The 23,494-nt window shown below is 43.6% G+C and overlaps 2 protein-coding genes across 4 annotated transcripts in view; one reads left to right on the top strand and one right to left on the bottom strand.

Moving 5' to 3' along the window:
* Positions 1-354: 354 nt before the first annotated feature.
* Positions 355-12,811, bottom strand: JMJD4 (jumonji domain containing 4). 2 transcript variants are annotated; one of them, XM_054992176.1, is made up of 7 exons: positions 12,737-12,811; positions 9,863-10,531; positions 7,991-8,156; positions 5,271-5,396; positions 3,819-4,086; positions 3,039-3,185; positions 355-2,215 (listed from the first exon to the last, which is right to left on the bottom strand). In XM_054992176.1, the coding sequence occupies exons 2-7, from the start codon at positions 10,125-10,127 to the stop codon at positions 1,904-1,906; spliced, it is 1,284 nt and encodes a 427-aa protein (XP_054848151.1). In that variant the 5' UTR covers positions 10,128-10,531; positions 12,737-12,811; the 3' UTR covers positions 355-1,903. The 2 variants fall into 2 exon arrangements, with proteins under 2 accessions (XP_054848151.1, XP_054848152.1); XM_054992177.1 differs by lacking the exon at positions 12,737-12,811 and adding an exon at positions 12,695-12,732.
* Positions 12,812-13,725: 914 nt separating this feature from the next.
* Positions 13,726-23,494, top strand: part of SNAP47 (synaptosome associated protein 47) — a 29,191-nt gene continuing 19,422 nt past the window's right edge. The window contains exons 1-2 of one of the 2 annotated variants that reach the window (XM_054991527.1): positions 13,726-13,799; positions 20,974-21,517. In XM_054991527.1, the coding sequence (XP_054847502.1) occupies positions 21,021-21,517 (497 nt within the window). In that variant the 5' untranslated portion in view covers positions 13,726-13,799; positions 20,974-21,020. Of the gene's footprint in view, positions 13,800-17,104; positions 17,182-20,973; positions 21,518-23,494 lie in introns of those variants that run through there. The other variant, XM_054991525.1, reaches the window with a different exon arrangement.

The following is a 23,494-nucleotide window of genomic DNA, read 5'->3' as shown; positions in this document are numbered from 1 at the left end:
TGAGTGGCTTTTTGCCTCTGGCAGAAACAAACGACTGGGTTAGAATGCCTTCTCGGCCTACTAAATAGTCATTGGCAGGCCAGATGCGTTTTTAATTTACTGTGTTCCCTTGAGAAAAAACAAAGCTGTGTGTGTATTGAACACTATTTCAGCTTTAGAGATTTGTTGGAAAGCAGAAACTACACAACTTCAACAACCCAGTTTTTGGGAAGAGGTGGTAGAGCCCCCTGGTTTACCCTTAACACGGACTAAGTGCTTATCGGTTGGGAAGGGAAGAAGAGCACGACACGTTCACATGAAGCATCTTTAGTATGAATTCTAAATTACTCGTTTTGAAATAATGAGATCAAGTCATTGACACTTAAATAGGTTTTTTTTTAATGTGTACTTTCAGAAAGTTCTTGGGGTAACTAGGCAGAATAGTTGAGGCTTGAATAAAATTCAGCTCAGTGCTTAAATACCCTCCCCCCAGCCCCTAGGGGTTTCAGTGAAAGTCTAACAGGCTGCAGTGAAGGAGGACAAAACCTATCCAGCCACTCCCCATTTAGAAGCTTCTGGAATTTTAGTGCTCTTTGCTGCCAGCTGCAAGGGCAGTGGCCCCCCTCCCCGTTCCAGCCCTTCCTCATGTACGACACCATGAGAAATTGTGCTCAGTAAGAATATTCGGGCAGCCCCCGAAGGCTGTATGCCCGCTGCAAAAAAGATGCTGTCCACATGCACTAAACTCAAGCCAGTCCCCATTTTACCCCACACTGTATTTTTTCAGAAACACACAGATTTTCCATAATGCAATCATGCTCCTCCAAGGGATTATTGGCTGCTGCAGTGCCGGCCCTTCTTTTAAGAGTTTGTCTCATAGTTGGGGTCTGCTGAACTAAGACCGCCCTCCCTCATACACACACACACCACAGTCTTTTCCACTTGCTCCCAGTGCTATTAGGCCACCCTATTTCATTATAATACTGGTTATGGGCACAGAAACAATTCAGAAAAATGTGGGAGAGAAGACAGAAAGCAGAACTAGAGGTAAAATATTCCTGCAGTCAGCCATGAATTGTTTATACCGCCATGCAAAAAGTCTAGAAAGGGGTTATTTTGTTTCCTGTAGATGACTGTACTACAAGATGAGGCACTGAAACAAGCTACTGTTTGTTCGTCTTACATAAAGTCCTCTTCCTAGCCCTCTTTTTAGGCAGTAACTGAAAATACAAAAGCAGCTAAAGAAAGGGTTCTGGGTAATGCGTGCAGGTGACAATAGGCAGAGCTTGCCCTTGGAGGCGGGACACTCAAATCTGAGCTGTCCTCTGTGGGCTTGCCTTGGCCCAAGGTCCTGAAAATGTGGTGTCAAGACTGAATGGGGGCATCAAACGCTCACTCGCTGCATGGGTAACTACTATGAACTGTTGACTATTACCCACCAGCTAATGGAATACAGAAGGTAGCCTTTCTTGCCTCTAGCAGCCTTTCCTGTACATGGCCTGAGACTTCCTACTCCACAGCACAACCTCGCCCCACAACTCACTCCTCAAAAAAAACCCCAAACTTCTAGTCAGTATTTGGAATGAAGAAGGAACAACAGTCTATGACGCTCACGAAACAAATCATCTACTCCCTCTAAAAAGGTCAGCAAGGACACTAGCTTCCTTTCACATGACCAAAATTGAGAATTTGGTGGAGGAACTGATGAAAATCATCCATTCCACATCTAGCTAATTTTCAATGAGCAAACAGATCGTGACCCCAACCCCCAATGTTTACTTGGAGGAAGGTCATTTTCCAGTTTGCCCCTGACATTCACTGTGCTTACAACTTCTAAATGGGGAAATGGACATAATCAGCATGCGCCCAGGTTGCAAAAACACAGCATTTTTTGCAACTGGTTAAAATGAAGGGCGAGGGGGAACTAGAGGAGGGCTGTATCTATTGCTGCTTTCAGACGGTGTAGGAGTGCCTGAGGAGGCGGGGCGAGTTTCTCGGGGCTCAGTTTCTTGAATTCCTCGTTGGCATTCAAAGAAGTCAACACCTTTGCAGTCCGTTTTAAATCAAAGACGGCATGCAGCATTCCCAAGCCGGAGATGGCAGCTCGGTAGGAATGCTTGGAGGCCTCTTCCTCAGAATGGTGGTGCTCAAGGACGAAAATCCGGTTTTCGGCAATGATCTTTAGGAACTTGTAGAACTCCTTGTAGTCTATGCCTGTGTAAGACTTCATCAATACCTGTGGAGGTGAAAGAAAAGGTCAAAGGCCATCAACCTTCCACTTCCTGACATGAGCACCCATTTCCGTGTCGGATGTAATGGGCATGATCCAATTCCAAGATTATTTTCAAAAACATCTCTCTCTCTCTCACCTTTCCTCTAAGGTGCTCAGAGACGCTTATGCAAGTCTCCCCTTCTCATATGCATCCTCACACCGTGAGGAAAATGGCCGAGAGAATAATGCCTGGCCCCACGGGCACTGATGGACTGGGAAGACCGGGGCGCCAATGCCTTAACCCAGCTCTCTAAGCACTAGACTACGCCGGCTGTCCACTGCCTCCTGGGAGACCTGGGAATATTTAACTAACTCTCACGTATCTCCCTGTTACAATGCTCTGGAAATGGCGAAAAAGGTGGTCGTCCAGATTATGTGCTGCTGTATTTTTTTTATATATAATGCGTGCAGCAACCGTACAAATCGTTTGCTGCTAATCCTGCTGTATCACGGCTGGTGATGCTCCTTTGTTGCCTTGCAGGGGTTTCTATGCTCAGTTCAACCAAAGGTCTTGTGGAACCATGAAGACTCTCACAGCTACTCTGGCAGCAACACTTACTATACTGAGCCCACTTGGTCAGATACGGGAAGCGTTATCTTGCTGCTGACTGAATGTTAACGTTTCCTGTAACTGACCAAGTGAGCTCTGGATCACAAAAGCTTCTGCCATAATATTTCTGATAGTCTTACGATGCCACAAAGCTCTGTTATTTTGACTGAAGAAGCCTAGCACAGCTACCCCTCTGGAATAAATCCCCCTTGCATATTCTCAGATGGCTGGCTCTACCTGACACTGCAGGTTCCAATCTTCCATCGTCTCTCTCCATTCTCTGATCTCCCGTTGGACAGCGGCGAGTTCATCTTGGAGGAAGCTCCACATGATAGCCACGTTGCACCCATTCACCCAGTTATGGTTGACTGAGATGGTATCCTCCTGAAAGGAGTGGCAGACCCATATATTTATCCCTCTTACCGTAGCCAGGGGCAGGAGCAGACACTGTTGCCTGCTGATCTATACGGCGGAATTCCAGAGTTGGATCCAATGGATAGGTACCACTAGCAGAGGCACTTTCCTTTGGCAAGGTGGCTATATATTTAGGATTAAAAATTACTCATCTAATTATTCCAGATCCTAATAATTACTTTTAATAACTATTATACATAAGGACAAAAAATATTGCTCAAATCCTAAACATGGTTCGCTTCCCAAGAGTGAGCCGGTGTAATGTCACAGAATGTGACAGCACTGGAAAGACTTGGTGCTTAACACAGAGTTAGACCACCAGTCCATGCAGCAGTTACTCTCCAGGAAGAAGTCCTGCCTAGCCCTGCTCAAGATGATTATCCTGAATCCTGAAGAAGCCTGAATGCATCTTTTTAACTGGAGATGCTGTGGCTAAACTTGGGACCTTCTACATGCAAAGCATCTGTTCTGCCAGAGAGTTATGATCCTTTCCCTATTCACTGTTTTGTACCTAAGTCAAAAAATACTCCAGAAATCCATGTACTGGGGCAGTGAAATTCCATGGAACCCAAAGGATGACATTCGCACTCTGAAATGTCTTACCAGATTATAAACCTGATGGTGCCACCCACTGGGAATGAAGACTATTTCCCCGGCTTCCTGTATGATTTCAACAGGAGCAGTGCTCTGGGCATAGCGAGGGTAAAGATTGCTGTTCTTCAGGTCAGGTGCAGTGATGTCAAAGGGCAAGTGGCCGTGGCGGTCTCGAAGGTTTTCCTCTTGCCCCGGGGGAAATATCAGCCACTTCTTTTTCCCACAGATATTGGCTGACCAACTGTAGGAGCGGAAGACATCTGCATGAAAGGGAGTCCTGCGAGGCAAATCAGGAGATTAGAAATAGGTTCTGGCATAGCAGAGGCAGGTTTGTAAAAGGGTCCGTGTTCTCACAGGTTCCCTAACATTTAAAGAAGGGGCAGTCAAACCTAGCGCATGCATGCTAATTGTGGCGTGCCAGACCATTTTGCTTGGCATTCAGGGCAAGGGATCAAAACAAGCCCCTGAGACACTGGCAGCACACCAAGTTGTTTTCGGTGTGTCTTAAGTACAATTCTCACCTCATTTTAATTTGGTGGAAAACCAGTATCTTCATGGGTGGATAACACAGGTTTCTGTGCACTGGGACTAAAAGAGACTGCCTACCCCCTAACAGTAGAAAAGAGCAAGAGTCTAGTAGCACCTGTAAGACTAACAACACTTCTTGTAGGGTATGAGCTTTTGAGTCTCATATCCTACCACAAATTTTATTGGGTCTTATAGGTGCTACTGGACTCTTGCTCTTTTCTAGTGCTACGGACAGACTAACACAGCTACCCATCTTGATCTGCCTACCCCTAACTGCATCATGGCCTCTCAAGGGACTGCTATTTTACTCTAAAACAGAAATACATATAATCATACGTTTGCATTCATTCCCCTCTAGCTGGAATCCATTCAGGGGCCCTGCTTTAAAGTACAGGGATCCATCAGGCAATCACAGGCTGACATCCATGAAAACTAGTTTGCCTTCCTTTTGCAACCTCTGGTAGACAGTCTTTTACAGATGTATCTGCAAAGACGTACATGCACAGTATGGTCTTAAGACGTCAAGTGTGCACACTGCATCTTTCTACAAATAAGCTTGGACAGATCTCCTTTAAGGGAAATCAGAAGTTCCCAGACAGCTTCTCTTAAGAGATGGACTCAAAACATCTTCATATAGCCACACAGCATGCTATGGTATGGAAGAGATTAGACAATACACAGAATATTGAGAACTAAACTTCATCTGCCCTTGTGAGAGGGAGATATTACTTTCCCCTAATGTAGAAAAAGGTACACAACATTTAAGGCTGTAAAACAGTTTTCTGAGTAGGTGCATGGTCCTTGCCTTCCTCCTAAGCAATGGTTTCAATTACACCCTATGCCCATTCATCTGGAATTAAATCCCATGCTTAGCCTCTTTAACACTAGCTATCAGTCCAAAGAAAACACATGGAAGCATCCCCTTGGCTTTACCATGAGCCCTTGGGTCCCATATAGACAAAGCGATAGTCATCCACTTTTATGGCATCCCAGTATTCATTCAGCCAGTCAGAAGAGAAGTAGATTGGTGTGGTGTAAACATCTTGTTCTGGGAAATCCCTTAAAGAGACAGTTTTGGAAAAGGCAGAAAGAAAAATGAGTCAAGACCTGCCTAACTTTTGCACTTGGCACACTGGTCCCAAACATGCCATTTATTGAGTTCCCACATCACCTGCCTGTCATGAGTTACCTAATTCCAGGTCTTAGTTATTACTTTGCACTGATGTGCCCACTCTCAAGGGTCCACCCAGTTCTTGAGGAACTAAAGAATCTCAACTAAATGTTCTACAATAAAATTTCAGAAATCATGGAAAACCGCTCAGTTGAGATTCATGAGCTTCCAGTTTGCTCCTTACACAGCTCACACAAATGGAGGTGTGTAGCAGGGGTTGCAAAGCAGCTACTCACAGTAACGTTTGAACCAGCCTTTACAGCTGAAACACTGGATAAACGAGGGGCACCACAGTGATCCAAATACTTCACTTTTCATCAGATCACAGATCCAATTCCAGTGGTTTGAAGGTTTTAGAAGACAGCTCTTTTACAGTCACAAGATGATCAAAGAGTCAGGAGAATAAACTAGCTGCAGAGTTACTCGTCTACCTTTAAGGATAATCAGCAGAGATACGGAGCTAGAACTTTCCACTGCTTTATTTCTCCAAGGAAAATGTTCCTGCTTCTTGAGAGTCACTGTTTCACTGAATTAAGGAATGGCCTCTGCAGCCAATATAATATTAAGAAAGCTTGGCTGTTCCAAAGCTGTAATTGATGTTTTCCAAGTAATTATCCCTAAGAATTGAGTGTACGTGTATGTTTTATAATTCTGTGAACGTGGGGAAAAAGAATAAAGTTACAAACACATAATACAATTTTTTTTAATTATGATTCACCTGATCGGCTATGTAGGTTGAATCAGATCTTACATCTCTGCTCACATGGGGGAAGGGATATAATCAATGTAATAATACAGAATTAACACGTACTGCAACTGATGAGGTGCTCTACTGAACTGTATGGATGAGAGTTAAATTCCACTGAAATGGACGAGTGGACACCCACGCCCATGGCAAATCATGCAGAGCTCTTTGAGTGTGCTAAAATTAGTTTTTACTGTCTTTGTCCCAAATTTAAACAGCGTTAAGTAAAGTGCATGCAGATCTTTTACAAGAACTAGTCTAGTAAAAATAATTTCCAAAAAAGTTTTGAATTGGTTTGAACATATCATTCAAACCACACTTGATTCCCACCCCCCGCCCCAAATATTTCAGTTCAACAATTTTTTGTAATTGGGACATACAATTAACACAGGATGTTTGTAAAATTTATTTTCTAAATATGTCAAAATGAATACACTAACAATGAAATCCTAAGCATGGAAATCGACGGGCTTAGACGGAGTAACTCTGCTTAAGATTTCACTGTAAATCAGATGCCATTATATTCAGGACATCAATAATTTTCTGGAAAGTTTTTGCTGGTTTAAATTTTTCTGGAATGCCCACATCACTGATAATCAGCATTACAGAACTTGATCGTGATCGGGAAACAAAAAAATATGCAAATCATTTCATTGAGAAGAAATTAATGGCCGTGGGCAGAGGTCTTCTACAGGTATATTTTCCAACTTGCAGTTCATTCTGCATGTGGCCTGTAGCCAATAAATGTCAAGCTGGAACATGGCACATTTATCAGCCAGAGAGCAGAGAATCATTTATGCTGCTCAGGTGTTCCTTTTTTGCAGCACAGTCAGGCCTTGCTTGCGCTAGGCATTCAGTACCTATTTTTAGCACCACTGAGTTCTCCAGCTCTGCAAAAAGCCAGCCCATGGAAGAGGACAAAGACTCGTGCAGTTAGAAGGCAGTTTTCCGTCGAGTATTAGGAGAAACATCCTGACAATCGGGGAAGTTCAACAATGGAAGCAATTAACTGGGGAGAGGGGCCCTCCGGAAGCAGAGGCAGGAAAATCGCCTTCCAGAGATGCTTCAGCATTTTTGCATTTAATAAGGAGTTAAACCCAAAGGCCTTTAAGACCTTTTCTGACTCTAGAACTAGGATTCAGATAACAAAGTTTACAATTGACAAAAAAAAAATCCATACTTCGACTTGCAGTGCAATAGAAACACAGGAAAGCACAAATCCTATCCAGCATATGAATTGCAAGCATCAAGTGTCAGGGGAGCCAGTAATGTCCCTGTGCCATCTGTTACCCGGCTTCAACAGACTTCTCTACCTTTGTTTAACGGTTCCAGAATCACAGATATCAGCCATAGTGCAAATATGCAAACGTATAAAAAAGAAGACTAATACAAAAAGGAGCCAGAGAAGGAAAAAAAGTCTTCTCATGCAGGTAACTTGCATAACTCAAATGCGTGCAGACATGGGAGAAAGAAAAAGTGCATTCAGCATAGGAAGGAGCAGATAATACCAGGCAAGCCGAACCAGCATCTATTTGTATTTGTGATCTCCTACCATGCAGTTGCAACCATGAGTTTAGCCTTGGGTTGCAGCCACGGCTATATTTTCAACACAGATGGCTACTAAAAAGGGTGCGTCCAAAAGCGGTATAATTTTGGTAAGGGAACATCAGAGGTGCAATCCAGCAGCATTCCAAGACTTCGTAAGAGCATGCTGAGGAGTTCCAAGGCTTTGCTTACCTGTGCAGGTGCCAGTCCTTGAGGTAAAGGCACCCTCGGGGTGAGCGGTAATTTTTTTTAATGTGGTCTTTCCAATAACTTATGTACTCCTTGAGTTTGAGATGTTCCTTTGGGTTAGAATTGTACTCCTTGACATCACAGTTGGCAACAGGTACTACAGCCTCCCCTGAAAGATAAACTCTTTCAGCCCTTTGGGGAGAATACTGGAAGTCATATTGGGGTTACTGATAAAGGAGCATTAGGGCCTCCAGCCTGTCAGCTGTGCCAGTCACCTATGAGGCACTGCTGAGTGATCCAAAGCACAACAAAGGAAAGGAACTTCCTTCAACTGCTTCCTGATTCACCGAATGCCAGGACACGTACTTGCAGAAGAATTAACCAGCAGAGCCGCCCTAAACCAGAACAGTTCTTTTAATAATACTTGTGTTTTGAAGCAACTGTCAGACCTTGATTATTATGAATTAGTATTAATGTTTTCTTCTGGCACTCACATGCCTACAGAAAAAAAATGCTGTCGTGAGCTTTCCTTAATTTTACACCAGCTCATGATCAAAATAAAGATGAAATACAGATAAATGTAATTAATCTGTAGCCTTGGATCCTAAGAGCCAGCGTGGTGTAGTAGCGAGCGACTGCTGGTCTAGGATCTGGGAGACCTGGGTTCAAATCCCTGCTCTGCCATGGAAGCTCACTGGGGGATCTTGGGCCAGTCACACACTCTTAGCTTAACTCACCTCACAGGGTTGTTGTGAAAATAAATTGGAGGAAGGGAGAACTATGTAAGCTGCCTTGGGCCCCCACTGGGGAGAAAGGCGGGGTATAAATGCGACAAAACAAAACAAGTGTGTTTCCCAACAATATCTAAGATCATTTATGTCAGAACTGGTGCTGTGATTGGGTAGAAGCCTGAGGTAGGAATGAGGAAGCCACTGGTTTGAGCCTCACCTTGTCAAAAGCTCTAAACTGTGAGCCTTAGCCCTGCTACCCAATCTGCTGGCCTCTCTCGCAGGGTTCTTGTAAAGATAAGGAGTTTGTGAAGCGTCTTGGGCATTCTAAAATGCTATATAAATGCTAAGCATTATAATCACCTGCCCCCAACACAGACACACCTTACGACAGGAGATACAACCCTGACTCCACGGGCATCACATGGATGGTAACAAAGCAGCTTCTTAGAATGCTTCTGGCTTCGTACTTGATACTCGGGTATAATATGCAGATTGTTAAGAGAGCATGTGCATGATCTATGGTTCGTGCTGAACACCACCCACCCTGACACAGGCATTGCCATAATTAAAGCACAGGCAAAAGATGCTTGCTTAACCTTCTTCTTCAAAACCTCTATAGACAGGGGTCTACATAAAACACTTAAGTCACAAGGGAAAACTTGCAGATCATCTAGACTGAACTCTGTCAGAGACCAATTAAGAGCCTAGTACAACCTTTACCCTGACCTGGACAGTCCGGGCTAGCCAAATCTCATCAGATCTCCCAAGCTAAGCAGGGTTAGCCCTGGTTAGTACTTGGATGGAAGACTACCATACTCCAGGGTAGCTACACAGAGGCAGGCAACGGCAAACCACCTCTGACATCTCTTGCCTTGAAAACCTTATGGGGTCTCCACAAGTTGGCTGCATCTTGACAGCACTTTACACGATTTTTTCATTTACTGGTTTTGGAATAATGCTAGCTGGGATATTACAGCTATCTTGCAGACAGAACTAAAATAAAGGAATTAATTGCTAATTGAAGTGGGCAACCACAAACGATATTTTGCAGAAAAGCCAACAATTACTCTAAAAGTCTTCACTTTAACAGGAACAAGATCCTGGCCAACAACATTCACTAACTGTTCATTTAAAGCTAACTTACCGAAAGTCCGCACCAGGTAGTCAAAGTTTGGTTTCCCATCTGGAGTCACCCACTTCCTCCTGCTGCCCCAGCCCTCGGTGAATTTAGCTGAGAAAACACAGGGGTCGTTGGGAATCAAGTAATCCTTGAAAAAGTCTGCATAAGTGAATATTTCTGGCTTTTCGATGTAGTCAACATGGTCGTGGGGTTGGCAGCTGGCACCCCGAGATGGGCCACCGTAATCGCGAAAAAACTTAGTAGAACTAGCAAAAGTGTCCCTGTCCATTCAGGCGACAGCAAGCGTCTGCCACCCAACCTAACAGGTGACAGGCAGAGAAGGTTACACTACGTTAAAAGAAAGCTGGACAATAAGGCCCGTTGATTTTTAAAAGCTGGTGAAAGGAAGGAGGAATCAGGGTTGACTGAGTGTATTACATAAAAAAGTCCAGTTCCAAATTTTGCTGGAAAATCTTCCCATTTGGCTTGTACTGTATATGGCTACTTATGCTGTTGGCTGCTTTTGGTTTTTGAGAATGCTTGAAAGGCTATACAAAGCTGCAGTAACTAAAGCCTATTTACCCCCAGAGAACTGTTTCTTTCTGTCAATAAAGCATCTGTGCTATTTTGCTTCCATGCGTCTCTTTGGCATTTCATGGGGAGTAGCAGGTGGGTACAGCCTTGCGTTGATTTCTGGAAACAAAACAGCAATATACTCATTTCAAAAACTGCCCCTCAAATTTGTTCATGATTTCTGACTCTGTAGCCCCTAGGTTTACAAAACACACCACAAAGGAGATTTTTACTCCTATGAATGTCCACAATATGAGGCCACACAGCACAAGTTAATGTGCTGTGTTAATGTGCATGATGTAGCTCTTTGAAGGGGAAAGGTATGAAAAATTAATGCACTATAGACACAAAGCGGCTCATGTTGCATTGGTTCCCCCCTTCCCTTTATGAGAAATATGCAGTAATCAACCCAGAAAATCACCCCTACTCATGGCAACTGCCTGTGCTACCTATTTTAAAACCTACAATCTCAAACTATCGATCATGTGAGAGCAAAGTTTATGCTCTATTAGGCAAAGTAGACTTGCTATGAAACCTAGAGCTCTCTCAGCCCCACCCACCCCACAGGGTGATTGTTGTGGGGATAATAATAACATACTTTGCAAACCGCTCTGAGTGGGTGTCAAATTGTCTTGAAGAGTGGTATATAAATAGAATATTGTTGTTGTTGTAGCTGTGTGAAAAAGAACTGAACAACACCAGAGTGCACACAGACACAGCTACCCTCACCCAGATCTTGATTTTCCATAATCTTTCCCTGATAATTTTGTCATCCGGAATCCCGTGATTAGCTGAAAGCCTCTTACTTAAATTAAACATTGCCCTAATATTTAGGTAGAACTATTACTTACATCCCACGCTCCCAGCTGATATTTAGTTCTCAAGGCAACTTATAATGAAAATATTTTAAAATACAGCTAAACTGATACAAGGTCTAAAAACTATACTAATAGCAGCTGGAGAAGGGTGTTTTTAATGCTAAACCAGGGTATGAGCTTTTGATAGTTCAAAGCTCATACTCTGGAAATCTAGTTGGTCTTTAAGGTGCTACTGGACCCAGATCTTGCTCTTCTACTACAGACCAACATAGCTACCCACCAGAAACTATTCACTGGTTTGGACGTCCCATTATTGCCCTGCCACACTAATACTAAACCAGCATGTGCGGGGACAAGCCCACCATTCAAATGGGGAGGGGGGCTCTTTCAGGGCTGCTTTTTAAAAAGGTTAAATAATACATCAGGAGGTCCAATCATGAGCATAACTTGGTGATCTTAGACAAGCTCTGTTCTCTTACGTGTCCCTATCATTTGCAATAGGTGGGACTGTATAAACATCCCTGCATGACAACAATGCAAGCCTAAGCAGAGTTACTTCAGTCTACGCCCATTGATTTCAATGAGCTTAGACTGAAGTAACACTGCTTAGGATTGCACTGTAAGTTTGGCAGAGCCTATACTTAGGCTCAGACTATATGTATCCAACCCCCCCAACCTAAAGTGTCCCTTCTTCACAGTTTTTACCCAAATGCAAACTTCACAATAACCAGTTATATATAAGAAAAATACATCGTTTTGCTTTTTTAAAAACCAAACTATACACACAAACCCAAGAGTCTTATACCTGCCTTCAAACTCCTCCCCCCAACACACTGCGGCTCCCCTGTAATTTCGTAGGCCCCTCAGAACATGTAAGGAGGAAACTCTGCCCCTCCCCCTTTTTGTTTTCCATACCACCACGCCCCACTGGTGTTGCCAGTTCCAAGTTGGGAAATTCCTGGAGATCTGGGGGGAGAAACCTGGAGAAAGTGGGGGTTGGGGAGGGAAAAGACCTTGGCATGGCATAATTCCATAAAGTCCACCCCCCAAAGTCGCCATTTTCTCCAGGTGAACTGATCTCTGTGGCCTGGAGACCAGTTTTAATTCCGGGAGATCTCCAGCCACTACCTGGAGGCTGGCAACCCAACCCCCCACCTTTTCTGGGCCTTTTAACACTTCTGTCAAGCCCTTCCCTGAATTTCAGATAATGACCCTCCCCCCAATTCCTAACTGCCATAACCCACTAGAATTACCCCCCTCAAACCCACTCCCACCTTAATGTTTGTCCCTCCCCTCAATACTCCTCTATGTATCCTTTCCTCGGTCCCCATTTCTCACTGGACCCCTTTCTCCCCCCACCCCCAATGCCTTCTCCAATGCCTCCCCTCCCTTCGACCCCCTCCTCATTTTTGCCCATTATCCCCTCAGGGAGTCCCTGTTCCCCTCCCCCATTTTCCTCTCCCACCTGTCAGTCCTCCCCCTGGCAAGCGCGCATGCGCAAACTCACCTCTGACTCCCCATCCACGACCCGCTCAATGCTTCCGCAGCGGCTAATCCCTCAGAGGGCGCGCCCAATTGCCGGCGCATGCTCGGTTTGGGCGGTTGAGACGGCAGTGGGCGGAGCTTGAGGAGCCAAAAGCCAAGGGGAGAGCGCGCTGGCTCGGCGCAGGCGCAGTGGGTGGCCGGGTTGGCGCGAGAGGAGGAGAGAGCGGCGGTGGGCGGAGCGTGAGGTGAGAAAGAGCCAATGGGAGAGCGCGCCGGCTCGGCGCACGCGCGGTGAGTGGCCGGGCTGGCGCGAGCGAGGAAGAGAGGGACGGTTTGCGCGGCAGCGTTCGGGGTTGTCGCCTCAGCTCTTTCCCCTCCTTGTTCCCCGCCAGTCAGAGCGGCAGGTGAGCGGAGGCCGGCCCCTCTCCCGCCTCGCGGGGCGTTCGTCCTCCTCTGCCTCCTTCTGTTTGAGGCGAGGCGGGGGCGTCCGTTGCCAACCTCCCGGTGGGGCCTGGCGTTCTCCCAGAATCACAACTGACCCGCACACTACAGGGATCACTTACCCCTGGAGGGTGGCAGCTTCCGAGGGTGGACTCAGTGACATTCTATCACTGCTAGGCTCTGGCCCTTCCCAGGCTCTGCCCCTGAATCTCCCGGAATCCCCCGATCTGAAGTTGGCAACTGCTGGCGCGTTTAGAGGTTGGACTCTGTGGTCTACCCCAGATACTAGATGAAACCCTTTCCTAAATTTCCTTCTCAGGCGCTGAACTCAAATCTCCAGAAATTTCCTAGGCTGGAGTTGGCAATCTTGAGTGGTGCTAGTCCTTTGTGGTCTTTGAAGGGGGAGGCCCAGAATGTCTCCCCCCCCCTTTTGGTGGATATGCTAGCATTGAGGCTTTTCTTTTCCTTTTCTTTGCTATAAGGAAAACTGCAGGACCAGTTCCACCTTAGCTGGGCCAAGCCAGTGGCTTTACCCACCCCTCTAAGCTGTAAATTAAGGGGTCATCTTTTGGAAGCTCCAGGGTGAAATCTAGACCCTTGAGGAAGTGCCAGCTGCTCTTCCCCCTACAGATTTCCAACCTACGGTAAGAAAGAATTCTCAAATAGGGCTGTTTGGTAATGATATTGCCTTGGGGCTTTCTGGTGGGCTGTTTCCCTCTGCCTTGTGGAATGGCCTGCTTGAGGAGGTCAAAAATGCTCCCACTCTTCTGGCATTCTGTAAACTGTGAAACAAAATTGTCCTGGAGGGCATTTCTCTAAAGCGAATAGGTCTATATTAAAACATGGTACAGGAAGATAGTTTCAGGTAGGTAGTATTGGTCTGTAGTAAAAGAACAAGACTGGAGTTCAGTCACTCCTTAAAGAATAACAAGATTTCTAGGGTATACGTTTTTGACGGTATTTGACAAAGGGAGCTTTAACTTTTGAAAGAGTATACTCAGGAAATCTTGTTGGTCTTTAAGGTGCTACTCTGGAGGACTGTTTATAAATGAATAGGAGGACCATGAACTATACTTATTTCTTTATTTATTGCTGTATGTAATATCCTGCTCTCGCTGCTTCGTTTTTATACCTATTACTGATTTCTGCATTTTTAATACGTCTAATACTTGTCGTTTGTTTCAGACTGCTGTAGTCCTAGTCATGTCACGTTGCTTATTAGATCTCATCCTATTGATTAGGTTGACTTAGGCTGTGAAATATGCCTTGAGCCTCATTGAGAAATAAATAAAGGAGAGTATAAATAAAATAGCAATGACTTGGGAGGTGGCTCTTGAGCTCCCATCTCCTGGTATGTTTCCACACACCAGCTACATTTTTCAGACATTCTTCTCTTTATGGTGCCCTCTCTTGTATTTCTTGTTATGGCAACAGCTAGGTTTATGAGATATTTTTGTGGTGGTTCTGATTCGCTGGAGTGGTCTACCAGAGTGGGTGTGCAGGATACCTTCACTTGTTGCGTTCAGTAAGGTGGGTAAGACAGCTTTATTCCAGAGAGCATCTGTTGCAGGGATCCCCAACCTTTTGGCACATGGGGGCCGCATTAGAGTGCCCAGTGCCTAAAGAGGGCCACAGCTTAAGTCAAAATGCAACAAAATTGCAGGGTGATAGCAGCAAATAAGCAGGTTGGAGGGCTGCACAGAAAGAGCTTGGGGGCCGCATGTGGCCTGCGGGCCGCAGGTTGGGGACCCCTGTGTTAGAGGATTGCTGTGGGTCAGCAGATTTGGATGCATTCTTTTAAATTATGTGCATTTAAACATCTTATTAAAGAGTACTGCTATGTTTTTGTGTCCTTGCATCTTGGTGCTGTATTGTTACCCACCTTAAGTCTGTGGAGATATGGTGGGATGTAAATATGTTAAATAAGGGCATACTGGAATAAAACAATCTTGACCTTGTGAATGCATCAAAAGAAGGTGCTATCTACACCCGCTCTAGAGACTGCTCCAGAAGGATAGAGCAACCACAGAGAAAGTGCATGACCTAATTCATTCTAGGCAAGGGTAGCACCAGGAGAAGAGTATCTGAGGAATGAAACTGGCATACAGTCGTACACTGTATGTATTTGCAGCTGCTTTCTAGGGCTGAATTATACACCTGGATTTCCAGTCATGAAACTCCCGTATAACTTGTAGTTTTGGCTTTGAAACTGTCCAGCCGTCATGGATCCTTTATGCAATGGTTAAACTAGTGGGGAAAAGATTTCCTGTAACTGGAGTAGATGAAATGGTTCTGAACAGGTTGATACAATAAATCTTAAAGGTAGGCACATGTACTGATCTTAAGCAAGTACTGTGATGCGTCTGATGAGGTAGGGTTGATGCATCTGTTGATTGTCTTGCTGATGAAAGGTCATACAAAAACAAAAAAGAGACACGCCAGTTCATAGGGGAAAAGGAAGAGAATGTGTAGGAAGTGTTGTGGACAACTTGCCTGTTTATTACAGAAGTTTCCTGGTGGATTTTGAGGCGAGGGTCTGTCTGGGAACATTGGGATGAAGGTCTGTGGCTCAAGGCAGAAGGTCTCACATTCAGTCCCCGGCATCTCCAGTTAAAAGGAACCAGTTGTAGGTGATATGAAAGATTTCTTCCTGAGACATTGGAGAGCCATTGCAGTTAGAATAGACAGTACTGGCCCTGATAGATCAATAGTCTGGCTCATTTTTGTTTGACCAAGACATAGTTTTTTGCTGTTGCCTTTAAATACAAAGTGGAAAAGAAGGAAGCTTGTCAGTGAGCTATCCCAACTGCTTCTGTACTCCCTGTTGTCCCCACTATAAGCAGCTTTTTTTCTTCCTGATCTGGGTAGGTTATTGGGCTACTTTTGTATGTGATTGTGTGTAAAAGGAGGACATTTGATAATGTACTAATACTGAGATATTGTTGACAGTGCCTGGCCGCCTCTTTCCTGGGTACAGCTTGGGGTCCAGTGAGGGAAACATGAATGATTCTAGGCAGACAAAAGAGTCCAGTAGCACCTTTAAGACTAACCAACTTTACTGTAGCATAAGCTTTCGAGAATCACAGCTGTCTTCGTTAGATGCATCTGACAAAGAGAACTGTGATTCTCGAAAGCTTATGCTACAGTAAAGTTGGTTAGTCTTAAAGGTGCTACTGGACTCTTTTCTATTTTGCTACTACAGACTAACACGGCTAACTTCTCTGGCAGACAGTGTCTTTTATCGAAAGCCGGATAGCAAACCTTCCCCTCATGAGTCCTGCAACTCATGCAGGCAGAGCGGAGGGCCAAGCTGCAGCTCCTTCTTCTTGGAAGGTAATAGAGCTGACAAGTGCAGTGGCTCAAGCGCATGCTTGAAGTCGCTGGTTCAAGTCTAAGTCAGCCACTCATTTGGTATCTCCATCTCAGTCCCTTCAATGCCAGACTGTTTTAAGGATTTCTGGGAAGCAGTTTGAAAAATGACAAACTATGGAAATGTGATCATGTTGGTTACCTTGTTGTTGTGTGTGGTTTCATTGCATCTTCTTGTTATTCATAGTGAAGGTTTGTGGAACTTCTTTTCTCAGAAGAGATCCGTAGGATCAGATTTCTTAATATAGTCAAGATACTATAGCAGTAAGCAAGTGTTTGCAGCACTAGGATATTAACAGATCATTGTTTGTATACTAGGGACTGTGATGAGAATGACTAATCAGATGGTAAATATATAGCTCACAAGTGAATCATGCAGTCTGCAAGTATGTAACATTTGGCATTTTCTCATGACTGCTACTTTACTTGGATCATAGGCTGACAGGCAAATATCCGCTTTGCAAAACCTTTTAAAATTTTATTTTTAGATTTTTTTTTAAAACTGTGAATTACCCCTCCCCTTCTGGGTACTTGGTATATTAACTCTTTCAGACATTGTTTGGGGTAGATTGGACCTCAACCAGTGTCTTCATAAAACTTCAGCAATGGCAGCTATAAGGAAGTTGACTGAAGATCTTGGATCCACAAACAGAGAAGGTAAACTGGGTAGTTTCTTTAAGAATGTAAATGCTGGAGAAGGTAAAAAATTGTAACAATATACAACCCTGATTTTTTATGGAGGGCAGAACGGCTCTGTATGTTCATGGGAACTGTGGGCTTGATTGTGTGTATATTCCTTGATTTCTGTGTGCCTGAGGACAGGCAGCAGAATCCATGAGCTGATTCCCTTAAAAAGCATTGTGATGATATGGACATTTTAACTATAATGGCAGATTCATGCGTGCAAGTCCACTTTTCATTTTTATAGTTTAAGTGATGGGCCTTTGTGCACATGTGGTTGTACTGGACAATGTTGCCAATTTAGAGTTGTGAATCCTCCCCTCCCCTGAGATCTGGAAAAATTTGGGGTGAAATTAGGAGAAATTTTTTTCCTAGGGATTTTTTTTTTAGTTTTTCTGTTGGAAAAATGGAAATTTTGTGCACCCTCTGGGGAAAAGAATACCTATGAAATGTTTTAGCTTTTGGCTTGAATGTAATGCTTTTTAAGACAGTTTTGCTTGCTCAAAATGTTTATTTATGTCATTTATAGTCCACCTTTCTCACTGAGATTCAAGGCAAAATACATAATGAGAGATTAGTACAGTCAGTATCAAGGACTTTTCAATAAACAATGCCATAGGGTAAATAAATGCAAGTTACAAAGACATAACAGCAAAAAATGCAATACAGAGTTGAAGAAATGCTGAAACAGAGCATAAGCAATTCTAGGACTGACATTAGACAACATAAAACTACCCAGTAGGACCACACTTGAAGCAACAGGTAGTAAATAGGAACACATACTTAATTATTATTACTTATTGTTATTATTTATTTGATTTATAGCTCACCCTCCCCTTGAGCGGGCTCAGGGCAGGTTACAATAAAAAAGATAAAATACAGGAGTACAATAAAATCACAAAATTAACAACACAACACGATAATTTAAGAAATTCACCTGTTCACTATATATAGAAAGCGTAATGGTCTGGATCAATATTTTGTGGCTCCTCATGCATGTGGGGGGGGGCAGGTGGCCATATAGCTTCCCCCCCCCCAGGTAGGAGACCAGCAGGGAGTCTCATTTGATAGATTTAATGTTAGCCTCAACCATATGTCTGGTGGAACATCTCCGTCTTGCAGGCCTGCCGAAAAGATGGAAGATCTTGGTGGGCCTGAGTGTCTTCTGACAGAGAGTTCCACCAGGTTGGGGCCAGGACCGAAAATGCCCTGGCCCTGCTCAAGGCCAGTCGAGCCTCCCTGGGGCCAGGGACCACCAGTAGGTGTTTGCCTGCTGATCTCAGCATCCTCCAGGGCATATACAGGGAGAGGTGGTTCCTCAGGTATGCTGGTCCCAGTTCGTTTAGGGCTTTATAGGTTAGTATGTGACCTATGTAAGGCAACGTAGCAGTGAAGACTATGGTCCCTACCTCTATTTTTTATGCAAGACGCTCTTCAGCTTTAGATTAATGATAACCCCTGTGAATGGTTTAGATAAGAAAGATCTTGCCTCTGTAGTACATAGTAACTACAGTAACATCTGGATTGGATCACTGCAGCGTGTCCCTGTGGAGCTGCCCTTGAAGCCTGATTGAAAGCTGGTACAGAATGCTGTGACCAGAATGCTGACTAGAATGGAGTATAATCATTCCAGCTTGTTCCAGCCACATCCAAGGTGCTAGTATTGGCCTTTAAAGCTCTATACGGCTTGAGGCCAGCATACCTTAAGGACCACCTTCTCCCATAAGAACCTACCTGTCCTACCTATCCATATGAACCTACCTGAGGCCCTGCTTTGGGTGCCATGTGAGCCGGGACAGGTGGCAACCTGAGAATGGGTCTTCTCAGTCATGACACCAAAACTTTGGAACTCCCTCCCCAGGGAGATTTCATCTGTCCCCCTCTTGCTATCTTCTGCCAGCGGGTGAAAACTTTTGTTTCATTTGGCATACTTCCTGGCCCTCCTCCCTGTTTGTATGTGTTTTAAAAAATTATTTTATACTATTTTAAATGTTTTGCATTTAAACTGTTTAAAACGTTTGACATTTTTTTAAATGTTTGCAACCTTGGAAACCCTATTTGGGTAGAAAGGTGGCCCACAAGTGTTCTAAATAAAATAAATACACAACGTATTTTCATATGCATGTTGTTTAAATTAATATTTAATTGATATTACATTAATATACTGTGATATGTATGATAATTTATTATTGAAAGAGGCCAGTGCTTTCAATGTCACAACATTTAATTTGCTGTCCAAAGATGCTGTTAGTTAATCTTACGGTAACTATAGGAGAGCGTTGCTGTCAAAATCATACTTTCCTTACTACAGAAGTTGTTCTGTATTTTCAATTTCTATTTAATTCCTGCTGTTCTGGTAGCGGTAGCTAAGAAGCATATGCTTAAGATAGTACAGAATGCAGATGCTTGCAGCTTTGTCTCTTTTTTCACTCATTCAAGTATTGGGTATGTTCAAAATTTCACTTGTAGAAAGCTAAGGCATATCTATGTATCTAAATTCCATAAATGTGACAAATAGTACAACTGTATATGCTGAGTAAGTTATGTGATATGTACTATTAAGCAGTAAAATGGCAAAAATTAAGAAGTGCTAAGGTAGCACAGGGTACAACAGTTTGCAACTCTCAAGTAATAGGAAGATTTGCAATTTTGCTTGTAAAAAAGGCATTCATCCTTTCCCACCATTTTTATCATTAAAGCAAGGTAAGATTGGTAGTACTGCTGCTTCATATGCTTCCTCCCCCTCGGCTTTAAAAATGAGGGAAGATTCATAAGGCTGATTCTCTGTTCACTTCCTCCCTCCTGGCTATGCACTCTCTTTTATAGTTTTTTTTAAAACCAGGAAAGAGTCGTAATGTTACTGCTTCATTCACTTCCTCCCTCCTAGCTTTAAAAGCCAAGAAAGGGTTAAAGGGCATTTGTACAACATTTGTCTTTATACTTTTAAATTTTTTAGGTATAGCAAATAGTATAATTTTGTATGCTGGCCAAGTTATAAACACTACATTTTATATAAAGCAGAAAAAGTATAGGTTTGATAGGAAGGTAAATATTACATATATATCAGTTTTCTTCAATGTTTCTGGTTTTCCTGAGGAAAAATACAGTTTTCCGTAGCTTCCAAATCTCTACCACCGTTACTGCCTCTTGAAATATCCCACTTCTTGTCTTTTGTGTTTTGATTTGTGTGCTATGGCTTGGGAATAACGTCGCACGTTTTTATCTCCTCCAAGGAGCTCAAGGAAGCCAGTATGGTTCTCTTTCCATTTTTTCACTGCCACACCCCTATGAGGTAGACTGTGCTGACAGAATGACTGGCCCAAGGCCAAGGGACTGATCATGATGTCTCTTGATCAGTCCCAGATATGACCAGTTAAAGGCTCTTGATCAACATGTCAGGAGGGAAGGAATGCCTGCTTGGGGCCAATGCCAGTTGCTGTATTCGTTACTGAGCTAAATGCACCGATAAGGCGACTTAATTTGTTTAACAGACCTTTCTTAGCAAAAATCCTTCCTACAGCCAGTCTATGATTGGCTTATTATTGGTGTCACCTGAGAAGTGGTACATTCTAGTGGTTGGAAATCTGGGCTTGGGGAAGAAGGTTCAGATTCCAGCCAAGTACCATTGATTGGTCTCGTAACCCCTTCCACAAAATAGAGAAAAGAGCAATTTCACAGCAAGGCTTTGGATGTCCAAAACGATCAGTGAACTTATTGAAGACTTCTTTATTGACTGTGTAATTTAATTGTTTGCTTCTTGTTTTGAAGGTGGCTGTTCCAGTGGCCTTGAAAGAGAAGAAGAAAGAAAGAAGGTGATGAATGAGGACATTCGTATCCACACATGGCCCTGTTCTTATTATGTCAGCTCTGAGAAACGATGGATTTCTGGCAAACTCTCCCTCACACCCATTTCAGTCAGATTTACAGCTGACAAATCTGGAGAGCTTCTGGTCAGCTTCCATCTTTCCAGCATCAGTGAGATCAAGAAGGAGTCTTCCAACTTCATCTTCAGTTCCCTCACTATTTTGGAGAAGAATGCTAAGCATTGGTTCAGTTCCCTTCAGCCCAACCGAAATGTTGTCTTCAACATCCTCGAACATTTTTGGAGGGAGCAGCTCCTGTCCTCTGAGGGAGCTGGAGCTCAGGCCCTTTCTTCCCAGACGTCCAAAGGGAAGGAGCTAACTGGCTTGCTGACAAGTTCTCAGAAGCGCCTGGAGGACACTGCAAAGGTGCTTGAGCACCAAGGCGAACAGTTTGATAACATGATGAAGGGACTAAACAAGATTGAATCAGAGATGGATGTAGCAGATAGGTATGGTGGCCCAAGGGACTGGCTGCTCATGCTGATTGCAAACGGAGTGGGGTGTGGAAGCCTGCAAAGAGGCAATGGCTGACATAGCACGTGGGGTCTGGTTGTCTTCTGCTTTACCCTGTACATCATTCATTTATGGAAGTTGCTGCCCCAAGCACTGGTACACGCTTTGGGCTTAAAGGCTGTAAAATGCATCTAGGGTGAGGAGAGGGAGAAAACAGGGGAAATGCGTAGTGCTAAGGTATCTGAGACTTTTGAAAACCAGTCATCAATTAGTTAAGGCTTTTTTAATCACCTGGGATGTTTGTGGAAGACATTACAGAAACTATTAACAGCAACGAACCCATCGAGATTTGCAAAATTAAGTCTTTGAGTTCTTACCAGTATTTGAAAAAAGGGGCTAGACAAATTCACAGCAGCAGGCAAGTCTGTCAGCAGACACTGACCAGGATAGGTAAATGGAATCTCTATGTTTAGAGGCAGTGTGCCCCTGAATACCTCTTGGTGGGGGGAACAGAACATGGAGTGAGTCGCGTTGTGTTCATGCGCTGCATGTGAACTTGCTAGTGGCACCTAGTAGGCCACTGTTGAAAGCAGGATGCTGAGCTAGAGAGATCTGTAGTGTGATTCAGTAGGACTCTTGTATAAATTCCAGGCTCCTCAATGCAGAGAAAAGTTTTTGGAAATATTTTCAGCATGGTTGAGCTGGCAAAGCTTAAAGAGAACAAGAAGAGCATCACAGAACCATTGGCGAGACTTGGTCTGGGGTCAGAAGAGCTTTTTTCGGTTCACTTTGTCTTGAGAACTTGTAAATGACCACTAGAATGTTTTTTGCCTTTTCCTTTGAAGGGCTGACAGTCATGCCCCATCACAGACTGTTTTCAAAACTTAAAAGCAGTTTGCCGTGCATCCTAGGAGGCTACCTTGGAGAAAAGCAAGGCCCCTTTATAGCTAAGTGCCCACTTCTTTGGTTCCTGGCCTTCACTGAGTGAGGGGAATTGCTTTCCAGAGTCTGTGTCTAAGCTAGGAGTAGAACCCAGGGCTATCCATACCCCCAGTATTTTCCATGAGATTTTTCCAGCTTCCCAAGGAAAGTAGGCATTGATGGCAGAGAGGGACTCACCTGGATGAAGCAGGCGATGTCATTCAGGTGAGACAGTATCAGAATAGTTTGCATGCCAGCTCACTGAGCTGGTTGCTGCTTGATGTTTATATAGTGGCCTTTGAGTGTGTTGCTAAGGTTTAGGGTATGTATGGAGAAGTGGTTTCTGGGTCTGGAAGGTGACATTAGCAGACGTAGGTACAAAGGTAAAGTTCCATTGTTGCTGGCAGAAATTACGGCTTCTTATTATGGAACAGCCTGGAAAGGAACTTCTTTTTTATTTTTATTTTTTAATTTTATAAACTTTATCCGGAAAAAAAGTCATTTGAGAGTGCATAAAGAATCTTGACCAGAATACACAATAATCGATTTAAGCTACAACAAAAACATAAGCAAGATATATAACGACACAGCTAAATTTCATAGTACTGCTCCTCTCCCTGTTCCTAATTACTTATACTGAAATCCTGGAAAGGAACTTCAAAATGCCTTGATTTCCCAGCTTTCTGGGGGGTTTTAAGCTCTTGCTGTAGTGAAGTTTTAGCTTATGAACAGGAAATAGTTGGTGCTTGTTGTTGAGCAGACGCAGGACATGGTTTGTGGTGATTTCTTTCTTTCTTTCTTTCTTTCTTTCTTTCTTTCTTTCTTTCTTTCTTTCTTTCTTTCTTTCTTTCTTTCTTTCTTTCTTTCTTTCTTTCTTTCTTTCTTTCTTTCGTGTTGCCAATAAAGCTAGATTCTCTAAGATGAACAAAATGCTTGGCTCATTTTTGGCAAACTTCTTTCCTTAGAGCTGCTGTTGGGCTCACCAGTTTCCTAACAACAATATTTGCTTAGAACATGAGGCAACGAATTATTCATCATCTTGATTCTTCACT

Source organism: Eublepharis macularius, chromosome 11 (assembly GCF_028583425.1).
Source record: "Eublepharis macularius isolate TG4126 chromosome 11, MPM_Emac_v1.0, whole genome shotgun sequence".
Taxonomy (NCBI): Eukaryota; Metazoa; Chordata; class Lepidosauria; order Squamata; family Eublepharidae; genus Eublepharis; species Eublepharis macularius.
Note: the sequence above shows the minus strand (reverse complement) of the source record. Positions and strands in the feature narration are given on the sequence as shown.